At 44.9% G+C, this 13,178-nt stretch overlaps 1 protein-coding gene across 4 annotated transcripts in view; it reads left to right on the top strand.

Annotated features, from left to right (window-relative positions):
• Window positions 1-13,178, top strand: part of GAB2 (GRB2 associated binding protein 2) — a 93,424-nt gene that overhangs the window by 6,130 nt on the left and 74,116 nt on the right. The window contains exon 1 of one of the 4 annotated variants that reach the window (XM_066175585.1): window positions 7,607-7,715. The exons of the other annotated variants lie outside the window; for them this stretch is intronic. Within the exon in view, the coding sequence (XP_066031682.1) occupies window positions 7,695-7,715 (21 nt within the window). The 5' untranslated portion in view covers window positions 7,607-7,694. Of the gene's footprint in view, window positions 1-7,606; window positions 7,716-13,178 lie in introns of those variants that run through there. 4 annotated transcript variants of the gene reach the window in all.

Genomic DNA, 13,178 nt, shown 5'->3' with positions numbered 1-13,178 from the left:
TTTGGCTTTGCTAAGACAGCTTGAGTGAATCCTCAGCTGTCATGACTTCAGAGTTGGCTGATTGTCCTGGCAGCCCACAGTGGATGTAAAAGATTGATGGTGGCAAAGCACAGGTTGAACTTAAGAAAGACAAACAATACTTAAGGAAAGTGTGCAAGGAGGCCGGCTTTGTTTCTCTTTGAAAGAGAGCAGAAGTGATGCTGAAATAAATTTTTTTTCCCTTTTTCTTTTAGCAGCTATCAGATGGAAGACATGATGCAAAAGTGTTTACCAGACCGAAGCACATAATTTATAGTAGTGACTCAAAGGCAGAATGAAAATTATTTGTCTGTATTACAGTAGCAGCTGAGGCGACTGGGGCTCCATGTGCTGTATTTGGGGAGATCTGCCCTGAAAGGTCTGGTCTGATGGGGAAACCAAGGCATGGAGCAAGTCAGTAATTTGGCTGCACTTGTGTTCAGGGTCATTCCCACAGCTGGAAACTCACCTTGGCTTTATGGTTTCTACCTGAGCCAGGGGCTTCTGAGCTGTTCGCAAGCGGCTGAGGATGTGTGAAGCTGTGGAAACAGATTGCAGCTAGTCCAGGGAATTACATACTGCATTTTTCAGGGATTTGGATGATGAGGGTGCCAAGGTCATCAAGGGTCACTCTGAGATGAGTTGATCCAAAAGGTTTAGAAATTACTGCTTTTAAAATAAATGGCCTTTCCTTTCAATATTCCTTTAAAGTCTTTATGACTTTGCTGTCATAATGCTTAGGTGGATCTTTCAGCACCTTACAGTGGTGACAAAATGTATCTCAGGAGGTGGAAGTAATGAAGGAGAGATTTTTGTTGTGCCTGTAGTGCAGCGGTAGAGCTGAAAGACATTTTGCTGCCATTCTGCATAGCTTCTCCACCTTGCTGCCAAGTGAAACCAGCTTTGTGGTTATCATGTGGTTATCATGGGTTAAACCACAGCAAATTGGCAGTGAACGTGGGAGGCTCTATAGATGGAGCCAGTGTAGAGCATGGCTGGTGACTGATCTTTAGTGGGGTTCTGCAAGACTCTTCTTAGCACCAGTGCTCTTCAACATCTTAAAAAATTACTTGTGTGCAGGACTCAAAGGGATACTAAAGAAGTTTGCTGATGATAATAAGTTGGGAGGAGCTGTTGACTCCCTCCAAGGCAAAGAGGCCCTACAGAGAGATCTGGACAAATTAGAGGTCTGGGCAATCACCAGCCATATGAAGTTTAACAAGGGAAAGTACCAGATTCTGCACCTGTCATGGGGCAACCCTGGATGTACGAACAGTCAGGGGAATGAGATTCTGGAGAGTAGTGCCACGGAAAGGGAAGTGGGGGTCCTGGTGGACAGAAAGTTGAATGTGAGTCAGTGCCCAGGCAGCCAGGAGGGGCAGCTATGTCCTGAGGTGTATCAGGCACAGCATCCTGATGCCCAGCCAGGCACGGGAAGGGATTGTCCTGCTGTGCTCTGCACTGGGGCAGCCTCACCTTCAGGGCTGGGGGCTGTTTTGGGTGCCACTCTGTATGAAAGATACAAAGCTGTTAGAGAGCGTCCAGAGGAGGGCCACGAAAATGGTGAAGGCTCTGGAGGGGAAACTTTAAAAGGAGCAGCGGAGGGCGCTTGGTCTGTTCAGCCTGGAGAACAGGAGACTGAGGGGAGACCTCATTGTGGTCTGCTATGGAAGGAGAGGGGCAGGTTCTGATCTCTTCTCTGTGGTGAACAGTGACAGGACCTGAGTGAATGGCATGAAGCTGTGTCAGGAAAAGTTGAGGCTGGGTATTAGAAAAGGGTTCTTCACCCAGAGGGTGGTTGGGCACTGGAACAGGCTCCCCAGGGAAGTGGTCAGAGTAGCAAGCTTGGCAGAGTTCAAGAGGCATTTGGACAATGCTCTTGGGCATGTGGTTTGACTCTTGCAGTGTCTTCTGCAGGGCCAAGAGTTCAGGGATCACTTCAGCGATCCCTGTGGGTCCCTTTCAGCTCAGCATCTTCTGTGATTCTATGATCACTTTTCTTTCCTTTTTGTGATTAGTGACAGAAAAAGAAAATATTCATCATGTGGATTTACAAAAAACAGACCTGAGACCTTAAGAAGAGATTCAAACCATTTGCATGCTGCCAGGCATACATACACAGTTGCACCAAGGCATGCCTGCCACGACCTTGCAATGCACAAAGAGGATTTCCTCAAGGTCAGCGTGCAAGCCCACACAGTGCCATGGTACATATGTCATCAATCATATCTAGTCATACCGCAATTTAAATACGTGCTGTGTTTAAGCAGAAAATTTTTTTTAAATGTTTAAAAAGCAGCTTTGGTCAAAAAAATTGTTCTTAGCTGTCTTTAGCCTGCAAGCTGTGCCTTTAAAGGACAGGAGGAAAATCTGAGTGCTGGAAGCATATGTTTCTTGCTGTGTAAGATAGCCAGCGGTGCCTGTTTCTCCAATGAATCTGGACTAAATCCAGCAACCTGGGGGGGGGGGGTGGAAGGGGGAAGCTGATTTTATCTCTGGATTTGCGTTTTCATATTTGGTTCTTATTTTTTTTCGGAGTTCTTGTGCACTTTTCCTGGAGAAGATTCTGATCTGGGAAATCTTGCATCAGTCTAGTTGTCTGCATTACACTAATACCTAGAAATGAACTTCTCTATCCAAATGTGAACATTCTCGCCCCAAAATGATGTGTGTTCAGGGTAGGAAGTTCTCTCTTGGGCCAGAAATGGGACATTTTTATTTATAGTTTAAATCTGGTTTTGAGGCAGGACCAGTTGGGAACAGCTCTTGGACATTTCTGGATTAAGCATTCAGATTGCTTCTTCTTTTCTGTTGCTTCAAAAGCTTTTTTGTCTCTGCCTACTCCAGACTCCACATGGCCTTTGAATTTTTAAATGCTATATGTTTGTTCTCTCTCTTACAGAAATAATAATCTATTGACAGAAATGGAAATCTGTTGACTGAATGATCTTGTTGTTGGTTTTTTAGATTATTATTTATTCTTTCTTTTGCCTCCCTATGCCTTTTGGACACATCCAAACTATTTCCATCATGTCTTCTGGATCAAAGATACTGTCCTAATAGCATTGCAATACTTGTTATGCATCTTATTCCATTTAAACCTGGTATTTTCCAAAGGCGTTTGCTTTGGAAGGCATTTAGACATTTCTTTGGTGGAGTTCCAGGTCCCGCATCCATATGGTAAGATGGAAATAACATTTTGAGTCTAAGATTTGTGGTCTCCTGAATTTCATGGATTTTCAGTGATTAAGTTTTGCTGATGATCCCAGCTGCTGCCTCGCCCATTCTGGTTCCTCACTGACCTTCAGAACAAGCCAATGGACTTTCATGTGGCTGCCAAAAGTTGCAAGCTGACTTACTAAATCCACTTTCTGGCCACTTAACATAATATCCAACCAGGGATTATGTCTCGTTTCCGAAAGTGACTAGTAAGCCTTCATTTCTCTCCTCTATAGTGGTGGCACTGGGGTGTCTTCTAAACTTTCAGCTTTGAAGAGCTGTGTTGCAGGTACATGGGAGCTTTGGTACCATGTGCTGCTGTTGAACTGGGCAATGCTTTCATTTGTCTGTTCATAATAATTTCAGTAATGATGTTTAATGGGGTTATTAGTCATTGCTACTGATCTGTTCTTCAGATCTTCATCCACATAGTTATTTAAGGACCTTTTGGCCTTTTTTTTTGCTTATTTGTAGGGGGAAATATGTGGTTTTACTGCTCTCTGGGTGCTATTGGCTTGAAACTGTGCCCCATGGAAAAGAGAAGGTTGGCTATGCAATTCAGCTCAGGGTTTTGGTAGTTGCCTCTCCATTTAAAAGTCTCCCTTACCACTTCTGTAGAGGCCGTGACAGCAACTCCAGATCTCCTTTCTTCTCACACTGCTTGCCCACAGGTGCTGTGTTTGAAAGCCTTCCAGCACAGGAAGGGACAAGCACAATAAACCATAGAATCATAGAATCACAGTGGTTTGGGTTGGAAGCAGCCTTAAAGATCACTTAGTCCCAACTCCCTGCCATGGGCAGGGACACCTTCCACTAGACCAGGTTGCTCAGAGCTCAACCAGCTTGGCCTTGAACACTTCCAGGGATGGAGCATCCACAGATTTTCTGAGCAACTTGTTTCAGTGCCTCACCACCCTCACCGTGAAGAATTTCTTCTTAATGTCTAATCTAAGTCTCTCCTCTTTTAATTTAAAACTCTTCCCCCTTTTCCAATCACTATCTGCCTGTGTAAAAACAAACTCTTCTTTTTTATAAGTTCCCTTTAAGTACTAGAAGGCCACAATGAGGTCTCCCCAGAGCCTTTTTTTCTCCATGCCCCTTTCATAAATGCCCCGCTGTAAATGCCCCTTCTGACTGATTGACAGCATAAAACAGCTGCTCTGCTTCCATGCCATCAACACTGCACACAGCTCCTTTGATTCTGGGTCACTGTGTTGTTCCTAAATAGCTCCCTCCAGATAGGAAGCTTCCGGGAAATCCTCGTTTGCTTTGACCCAAGAAGAATCAATGACTTGAGGCTTGTGTTCTCCCCCATCTCTCCTTCCCTGCCTGTCTCGCCCACTGACCACCACATGTAATGTCAGGCTGGAGTTTCCAGCAGGCTGTGGGGAATAGAAGAACTCATTGTTTTGGGGGTCAGGGCACAGGGCCAGGGTGGCAGGAGAGAGGGGCGCAGAGCTGGCAGCTGAGCCCCACTGCTACCTCCAACACGGCCTTATGTTATCCATAGGGGAAGCCATGCAGACAGTGGGCACTCTGTGATTGTGGCTCCTTAAAGCCTTTGAGGGAGGGGAATAAATAAATAATAGAACTGAAAGGGAAAAAAAAAGAAGATATGCAGAAGATATGGGGTTTACAGACTGGCAGGGGTCCTTTTAGCTGTCCTGACCAGAAAAGGATGCTGAGAAAAGTAGGCTGGTCCCTGCTCAAGCCTTCAAAATTGCCAACTGAGTTTTTAACAGAGCTTTATCTTTTCAGGTCCTTCTCTGAGCGCTCTGTGTGCATGGAGTGAGGCAGGACAGGGAGCAGGAAGTTTTTCTGCCAGCGATCAGGACTTTATCCTGAAGCAATGTGTGTGTGGGTGGACCCCTGACACCAGCGTCTTTGGAGAAGGGTGATGAGAGTGATTAGGAGCCTGGGAAAGCTTTACACAACAGGCCTCCAAAGCAGCAAAGGACAGCCACCTTCCAAGGAAAGTGAACGAGAAAGTGCCCTGATAAAAGTCCTTAGGGCTGCTGTCCATGCAGAGGGGGGTCAGCATTTCTGCATGGCTTGTGGCACTTCTGATGTGTGCACCCCAGGGTTCTTCTTCAGGAAGTGGCCCAAAGCATTTGGCACATCAAAGAGAGTGATGTCCCATTCCATCTTGGCACCCACTCTTGGAGAGGCAAGATTTGTGCTTGGGAGAGGTGACCAGATGTGTCTGACCCCTTGGCATCAAATGCAGAAGGGGAGCAGGTCACAGATGTTAAAGGTTCTAAGATCTTTTTGTTTCTTCATCCTTCAGCAAGTTCTGTGTCTACTATTGATGTATGAGGGGGAAGAAGCTGCCTCCTCCTACCAACTCTGAATTTGCACCTTAAAAAGTAGATGTGATATGAATAATGTGAATATCTGCAATTTTAGAAGTTGATAGCATGAAGAAAACACTGGAAAGGAACAAAATTGTTATTTTGAGGTTTAAAGCAGTCAAACAGTTGAGGATGGGTCTTTCCAAGAGATCAAGATCTCTCCTCTTTCCTTTCAGAGAGTTTCCACCTGTAATGGGGCGTGCATTGGTCCAAGACTAGCTAGATCCAGCACCATAGCCATAGAGTCACTCCCAAAGCCAATTTCAGCTGCTGCCTTACACTCCCTTCAAAGTCAACCCAAGGAAGGGAGGACCTGAAGGGATCAGGCCGTTGTCTCAAGCACTTACAAAACATGTTGGCCGAGGCTTCGACTGGGAATCAATCAATACTCTCCTTTTAGCATCAAATCAGTACAGCCAACTGGCATGCAGATGGGCTGATGTACCATGTGCTGTCACAGGGAGGTGTGTTGAAGAGCAAGATTTGAAGTCAGAGTCATGTGTAGAGAAAAAGGTTGCCTGCAAGGTTTATTTGTTTGGGTTTTTTTAATAGAGGCTGCCTCACATGCAGCAGAAGGCAGAGTGTGTTGCAGGTTGGTGCCGTGAACAGTGCTTCACAAAATACTCTGTGCCCAGGAGTGTGTGACAGATGTTCACAGGGAGTTGACAATGAGTGTTTGTCTTGGGCCTCATGCATTGCTCTGGGCTGAGACTGAAAAAGGGACATAAAGCAAATCCTGACCTGTGCAATGTGTAGGTTATTCAGGAGGCTTTTTTATGAGTTCTTGGTTAAGTAGGGTGTTTCATGGCGATGTTCTGTACATGGTTTTTCTCTGCCCAGCCTGCCTCTTGGGAGAGTCTGCCATGACCAACTCAGTGCTGTTAAATGTTGTCATTAAGGCTTGTGGGGTGAAGTGTGGACCTGCTGCTCTGACACACTTGGAATTTCAGATAGAATTGAGTTGTTGAATACCCCTTGGGAAGGACAGGCTTCAAGATTTGCATTTGTAATTAAGCAGAGCTTTTAAAGCCAGTTCTTTGCATTTCTTTGTACCTGGAGCCTCCCACTAACCAACTGTAGCTCAGGTTGTGGAGGAAGGTGAGAAGCCAGAATGACATGTTTGGGGTTTATGTGTTCCCCTCTGCTGTGCACATTGCTGCCGAGTCAGCTGAAATTTAGGCATGGTTCAACTCCTCTTTGTCAATGTGGAAGGGCCTGGTCGAAACCTTAGATTCCTTTCCTTCAAAGCGTGGGAGACTTTTGACTTGTTGTATCTATTTAAAAACAAAAAATAAAAACCCCATGCAAACCAAACCAAAAAAAAAAACCCAAAACAACAAAACACTGGTTTGATGGAAAACGAGACACCAAAACACAATCAGAAATGGCTGTGGTGCTCTTCAAGTTGTAACTCAGACATTCTTCCCTGGTCTGTATATATTCCTGGATATTATCATACCTGCTTCTTCCGTTTTCCCACCTTTATGCTTTTTTGTCCCCAAAGCCCAGTGGTGTGGCCTGGGATTGGGTTCATTTTCTTTCCCCCAAGCTTTAGTCCTTGCACTTTGAACTCTCACTAGTATCATGCACCTACCCTGAATATTCCAGGGTCTTGGCACTGTAACACTGAGATGGCTTGTAAAAACAAATTATTTTAGCTTTGCACATCCCAATGAGCAACGAGTTGGCACAGGAGGTTGGATGCTGAGTGAGTTTCCAACCTTTCCACCCCTAGGCTACCAGGTTGCTTACCGTACTATTGGATCTTTACTGGCCCTGCCTTATAAGTAGGAAATTACAGTGTACAGGGACTAAGCAGAAATTTCAGGGCTTGCAACAAGTCTATCACAGAGCTGGGAACCAGACACCAACATCCTTCGGTCTCATCTTCGTCTTCCCATTTCTGCATCTTCTTCCCAGCTGCATCCCAGTACGTTCAGTCCCTGCAGTCTCATGCTGAGAAATTCCAAGTTTCCTGAGCCAAGTTCGCTCGCACGTGCCTTGCCTTGAAGTTCATTGGATAAGGTTAGGAGTGAATTCATCCTGCTTAAAAACTCAGTCCAGCTGCCAGACAGGAAAACCTGATGAGCGGAAAGTCAGTCAGACATGGGAAAGGAGGGGGAAAAGGTGAGTGGTTGTTGTGTGCTGGGCAGGGTGCTTGTGCCAAAATCAGTGGATTTACTCTGTTTCGGGAGTACACACGTGGCAGGGCACATGTGTGTGCTGGTGGGTGAGCTCAGTTGGGTAATAAGAGTAAATCTGCTCTGCTTTTGAGAGGCTGGGAGTGAAACATGGTGTAATAGCGATGTGTATAATTTTGTACGCTGAGACAGTAATTTACTGTGCTGTTTCGGCCATCAGCGCAACAGCTAGAGGCTGTTAAGATAATTTAGTGGAGGTTTGTGGTTATAAATACATTTCCATCGTGACTAAGGATTCTAATAGAAATTAAATTCAGCCAAGGGGGTTTTAGTATTTTGGTTTTTTTGTTGCATACTCCCCAGTGTTTCTGTTTTGATTTATTAGTCTTAAGGAATAAACTGAGGGATGGCTATTAAATGTTTTTTAACGTATAAAATTGGGAGTTGGAAAAAAAAAAACCCAACACTGGATGTTGCAATTAATTTAGTGTAATCTAGTTGTTCAGCAGGGGGGCTCTGGGGTGTCCTGCTCTTGGCTGCTGACTCTACAGACATGTTGGGTAATATGAAAAGCTATTGTAATGCAATTCTTCATTATATACATGCTTTTCGCTTGCAGTGTTTTGGGTAAAAGAGAAAATAATCTTCTCCATCCATCTTGGCTTCATACGGGATGAGTTGTTCAGAATTAAGAAGTGGTTTTTGAAATTTAAACACAACTGCATTCAAGTCTCCAGGTGCCCACATATCAGCTCAGGACCTCAACAAACCCCCAGGACCTTAGCCCTGGACTTCCAGCCATGTCCTGCATCCATACAAAACCCCACTTCCACCACTGAGAACAAGGAGTGTGAGAGATGTGATCTGTGGGAAGGCCTCAGCTCTCCCACTCTGCTGTCTTAATCCAGATAATAACAACAGAAAGTTTGAAGGCTTAGTTTGGAATTGGATAGCTCTCCAAAAATAGGCCCTCCCTGAAGATATCTCCTACTTCCTGCTGGGCTGGAAAAGCTGTGCTGGCAAGCTATGCACTTGGATATTTAGGCATCTTCTGGAGCCTAAAGCATGAAGGAATGCAAAAAAATAGAGGAAATCAGTCGAACTTGTTAGATTTCAGAACAGCATTTGGTTTGTGCTTGAAAAAGTGTTCTCCCCCACGCTCTTACTGCATAAAAAGGCACTTGAGCCAAACCCCAATATTTACAAATACTTCTGAGATCTTCCAGGTGCTGCAGCTCAAAAATATTTTAGCTCTTCCAGGCTAGACCCTCTTTCTCTGAATAACAGATCTTGGCTTGAATGCGTCTGAAAACTGTGGATCTCAAACTAGTCTCTGTGCATGCAGAGCTGTGTTGGCTCCAACTCTGTCTTTATGTGCTCAGGACACACAGTTACATTTAAATAGTCCTCTAGAAAAACAAACTTTTGGTATGTTGTTACATTGAAAGGCCTCTGAACGTCTCAGGGCATAGCTGATACCATCTGGTATATTTTAGGAGTTTGTCATCAGGAATATCATCTTCAGTCACCTTTGGGACGATAGGCTGAGCGTGGAGGTGGCAGGCACAGAGGTTTCCTCTGCACAGCTCTCTGCAAGGCTGTGTGTTTTGGTACCCTCTTCTGTCCATTTTATTTTAGTCTTCCTTTCTCTTTTTTATGTAATGTGTAACCTTTAGGGGGTTGACAGCAGGAACAGTTTTCCCAGCATGTGGCTTGTGTTTTGGTTGCTGAGCACCTGGTTTTATGGCACGGAGTGGAGCTGCCTCTGTAAGTCCATCTTAAGACGAGTAGGAATGAGCACAGAAAGGCTGGCATGGCCATCTCCATGTGCTGCAGAGAATCCCAGAAATCCAGCCCCAACCTCTGCCTGGACAGAGCCATGCTGGGAGGAGCAAATCCCATTCCAAGCAGGACTCCACAAAAACCAAGGCTAAAATTTTGAAAAGCAGTATTATTAACTTGACTCCACATGTGGTGAGCCTGCGCTTAGGAAGCTGGAAAAATCTACATTTCCAAAGTTGTTGAATAGGAATTGTAGTGTAAAACTCTTTCCCTCTTGCTTATGAGGTTTCCACAGGGACTACTGGGATGATGCAGACAGCTGGTAATTCACCCCGCTGTCTCCCCAGCCACACCTGCACCAGCTCTAAAAACCGTGTTGGGAACAGAAGTTTAGAAACACAGTCTCAACCTTTCCCGGCTTGTTTTTCCCATCTGTTTTTAACAGCATGTTCTTGCCACTTGGACCTTTCTGGGCTCAATCTTGTGATCCCTGATGTAGTATGACATTTCCAGTTTATTAGGAATGCTTTTGTTTATTTGCTGGGTGGGTTTTTTTCTTTATTTCTTTCTTTCATTTTTTTTCTTTTCCCTAGGTTGTGTGGAGGCTTTCTGCCTCTGCTGCCAATGCAAACGTCCCCTCCCGTGCTGGGAGGTGCCGCCCACACCCATCCCCTCTGAAATCAGGACAGTTATCTCACTGGTTTCAAGTACTTTCAGTGGTTTGGGGGCTGTTATTAAGCAAAAGGAAGGCTGATTATGTTTTTATATTTTTCTGTCCTTTTCTAACATTTCATAATAAAAAGCCAGGTCCTAGACCACTGAAGCAAATGAGGTTTTAAAATTCAGTTGTTTTTAAACTTAAGACCAGCAAGAAGGGCCTCAGGGCTGGAGTTTGCTTGCTGGTGGCATTTTCAGTTTACACAGCCTGTCTTTTCTTAGCATATTGAGTTTATTGCCTGTTGCATGCAAGAGTGAGTTTGCTTCTAATCTGAAAATGGCTCAACCAGCCTTTAGGTTGCTCCATCTTTCCATTTTGCATAAAATTCACAACACTTCCCTCCAGTGCTGGACAAATACCATCAACAGGTGAGTATCAGTGCCAGGGCAATATTGGGCTTGTGGTCCTGCTCTTCCCATAGTGTGCTGCTCTCCATAACCTATGTGTCCTCTATAATTTCCTTTGTTCTCCTTGAAATAAATTGAGTGATAACTTTTGGAGACCAGTTCTCAGTTCCTGGCTGTCATAAATCCCACTGCCAAAGTTCAGAAATGCTTAATTGCTGTTTTCAAATACTTTCAGCTATTCTGTAGCAATCAGTGAAGCATGTGGTAGTGTGAGAAGCTGCAGTCTGTGTGGTGTTGTGTGGCGGTCTCAGTCTAAAAAGTATATTTTAAATGGGCAGGAGAGTCCTGTGAGCATCCATGGAACGGATGGGGCTCATGGGCATGGTTTATGGTGGCGTGGGCTCTCAGGGACTTCGCTGGAGCTTCCAAGCTGCATCACGAGGAGCAGGTACTCCCAGTCGTTTTCTTGGCCTGGGGATAACAAGGACATGGAGGACAGATCACTCCATCAAGCTTATATTTACTAAACTGAACCAAATCTCTACTGTCAGGAGAGTAAATCTAGCAAGTACCACATGGCTGCAGCTGCTGGGAGTAGAGATGGGGCTGATTTCTTTTGGGCCAGTTCAGCCTCCACCTCAGCAAAGCTTCAGGTCCAGATTTTTAATTGCTATGATCTGTGAATGATCCTTTGAAAAAGTGTAGGTGGTGGTCTTATGGTCCTTTGCAAACACAAGCTGCAGTTGCAATCATATGGGGTAAATCTTGTTCTTTGCCACAATGATCAGAATTTGGGTCTCTAACCATAAAGATTTGCAGCCAAAAATCGTTTATGTAGCAGTACCGAAAAAAGTTCAGAAAGTCATATTTGCATAGTGAAGACCATCCAGAAAAGCTCAGAAAGTCCTGGGGAGCTCAGAACTGCTCTGCCTGCTTTTTAATTTTTTAAACACTGGCCTTCCCAGGAAAGCAGAGATGCCTCCAGAGACCCCACAACTCTGATTGCTTCCAGCCAAGCAGCAGTGGCATTTTTCTGTCCAATGAGTCTGGTTTCTGCATCAGCTTTCCCAGAGTCCAGCCTTCATGTTATCTGTCTTTTCACTCTGTGTAGAAATCACCACACGTACCTCCAGTGCTGGAATATTGTCAACAGATGAGTATCAATGTCAGAGCAATACTTTATGGAATCATAGAATCACAGAATGGTTTGGGTCGGAAGGAACCTTAAATATCATCTAGTTCCAGCTCCCTGCTGTGGCCAGGGCCACCTTCCACTGCACCAGGTTGCTCAGAGCCCATCCAACCTTGCCTTGATTGCTTGCTCTAAGGTGAAAAGAGCAATATCTTCTCAATATCTTCTCAATATCTTCTCCAAATGGGTTGGAGACTCTGCATGCTCCTGGGGATTCCTTGGGACATGCTTTGGGCAGCATCGGCCCAAGGGTGCTCCCAAAGACCTCACCTCCTCCTGTGCAATCTAAGATTTGCTGGTTACCAGCACTAAACAAAATTGAGGTGAACCTCATCTTCCTTTCTGCATTAATGAGGCTTGTTTGATGACAGACACTATAAAAATAAAAAGAAACAGCTGTAAGGAGGACTGATTGAAAGTGCAGATGCTTTGGAGCAAGGTCAGGGTGGCAATCTGCATGTGGCAGCCGGTCCTCAACTGCATGCCTCGTCCAGCTTCAGGACTGAGGGATACAAAGAATGAAACACTAGGCACTACCAGTCCTCTTGGATGGATTCATTTGACTTGTTGGGACACACTGAATTAGCCTTTATGGGTTTATTTTCAACAGTGGGAAAGGCCTTGTCTGCTGGAAGTAAAAGTGGTCAGCATGTGCTTGGGGTCCTCATCTGACTTGAAATGGCTCCAAGGTGCATATGTGCTGCAGAGTCTTTGACCACCACCTTTCCCAGGCACTTGGGGAGGGAGCTGTGGGAAGAAGAGAATGGGGCAGATACTGTGGAGCCTGAGTCGAATTTGACCTCTGGGAGTGCAGGGGTTTCATGCGTGCTCAGGACCCTCTTTCCTCCTGCAGAAGGATTTTCAAAAAAATAGGGTTTTTTATCCTTGTGGCCAGTTTATGAACCAGCTTCTACCAATGTCCCCATTTTCCTAGGGGAAGCAGCTGCTAATTTTTTCTTCACTTGTTAGACCTGCTGTGTGTTTCCCTGCTGGAGGATTATGAAGAAGGTTTTCAATATTCATACACTTAACTAGGTTGTGAAAAAAGGGCTATTGGTTTTTCCAGTTTGATCTCAGATCATTAACTCCATGCTACTGCTTTCCTTTGCCATCTTTTATTCTCCTTGTCCTTCCTAAGTGTTGTTTGCTTTTTATTGCTCTGTGTATCCTTTCAGCAATAGTGTTAGCATATTTATTATTATTAGTTGGCATATATGCGACAAATGCCACACAAGGATCACAGGAGCCGTTGCCTTGGAGAAATTGGTGTATTTATCCCACATGGGGAATCAGAGGCACCAAAGAAACCAGATGGGCATCAGCTGCAGGCATGCCCCAACAGAGCTGCCCATAATTTCTTTCTAAGAGGCAGTATGGACCTTGAAATCTTTGCCACATGCTTGCTTTGAG

The sequence above is a fragment of the Chamaea fasciata genome, unplaced genomic scaffold, assembly GCF_029207755.1.
Source record: "Chamaea fasciata isolate MVZ Bird 193981 ecotype frontalis unplaced genomic scaffold, bChaFas1.0.hap1 SCAF_2, whole genome shotgun sequence".
Lineage (NCBI taxonomy): Eukaryota > Metazoa > Chordata > Aves > Passeriformes > Sylviidae > Chamaea > Chamaea fasciata.
Note: the sequence above shows the minus strand (reverse complement) of the source record. Positions and strands in the feature narration are given on the sequence as shown.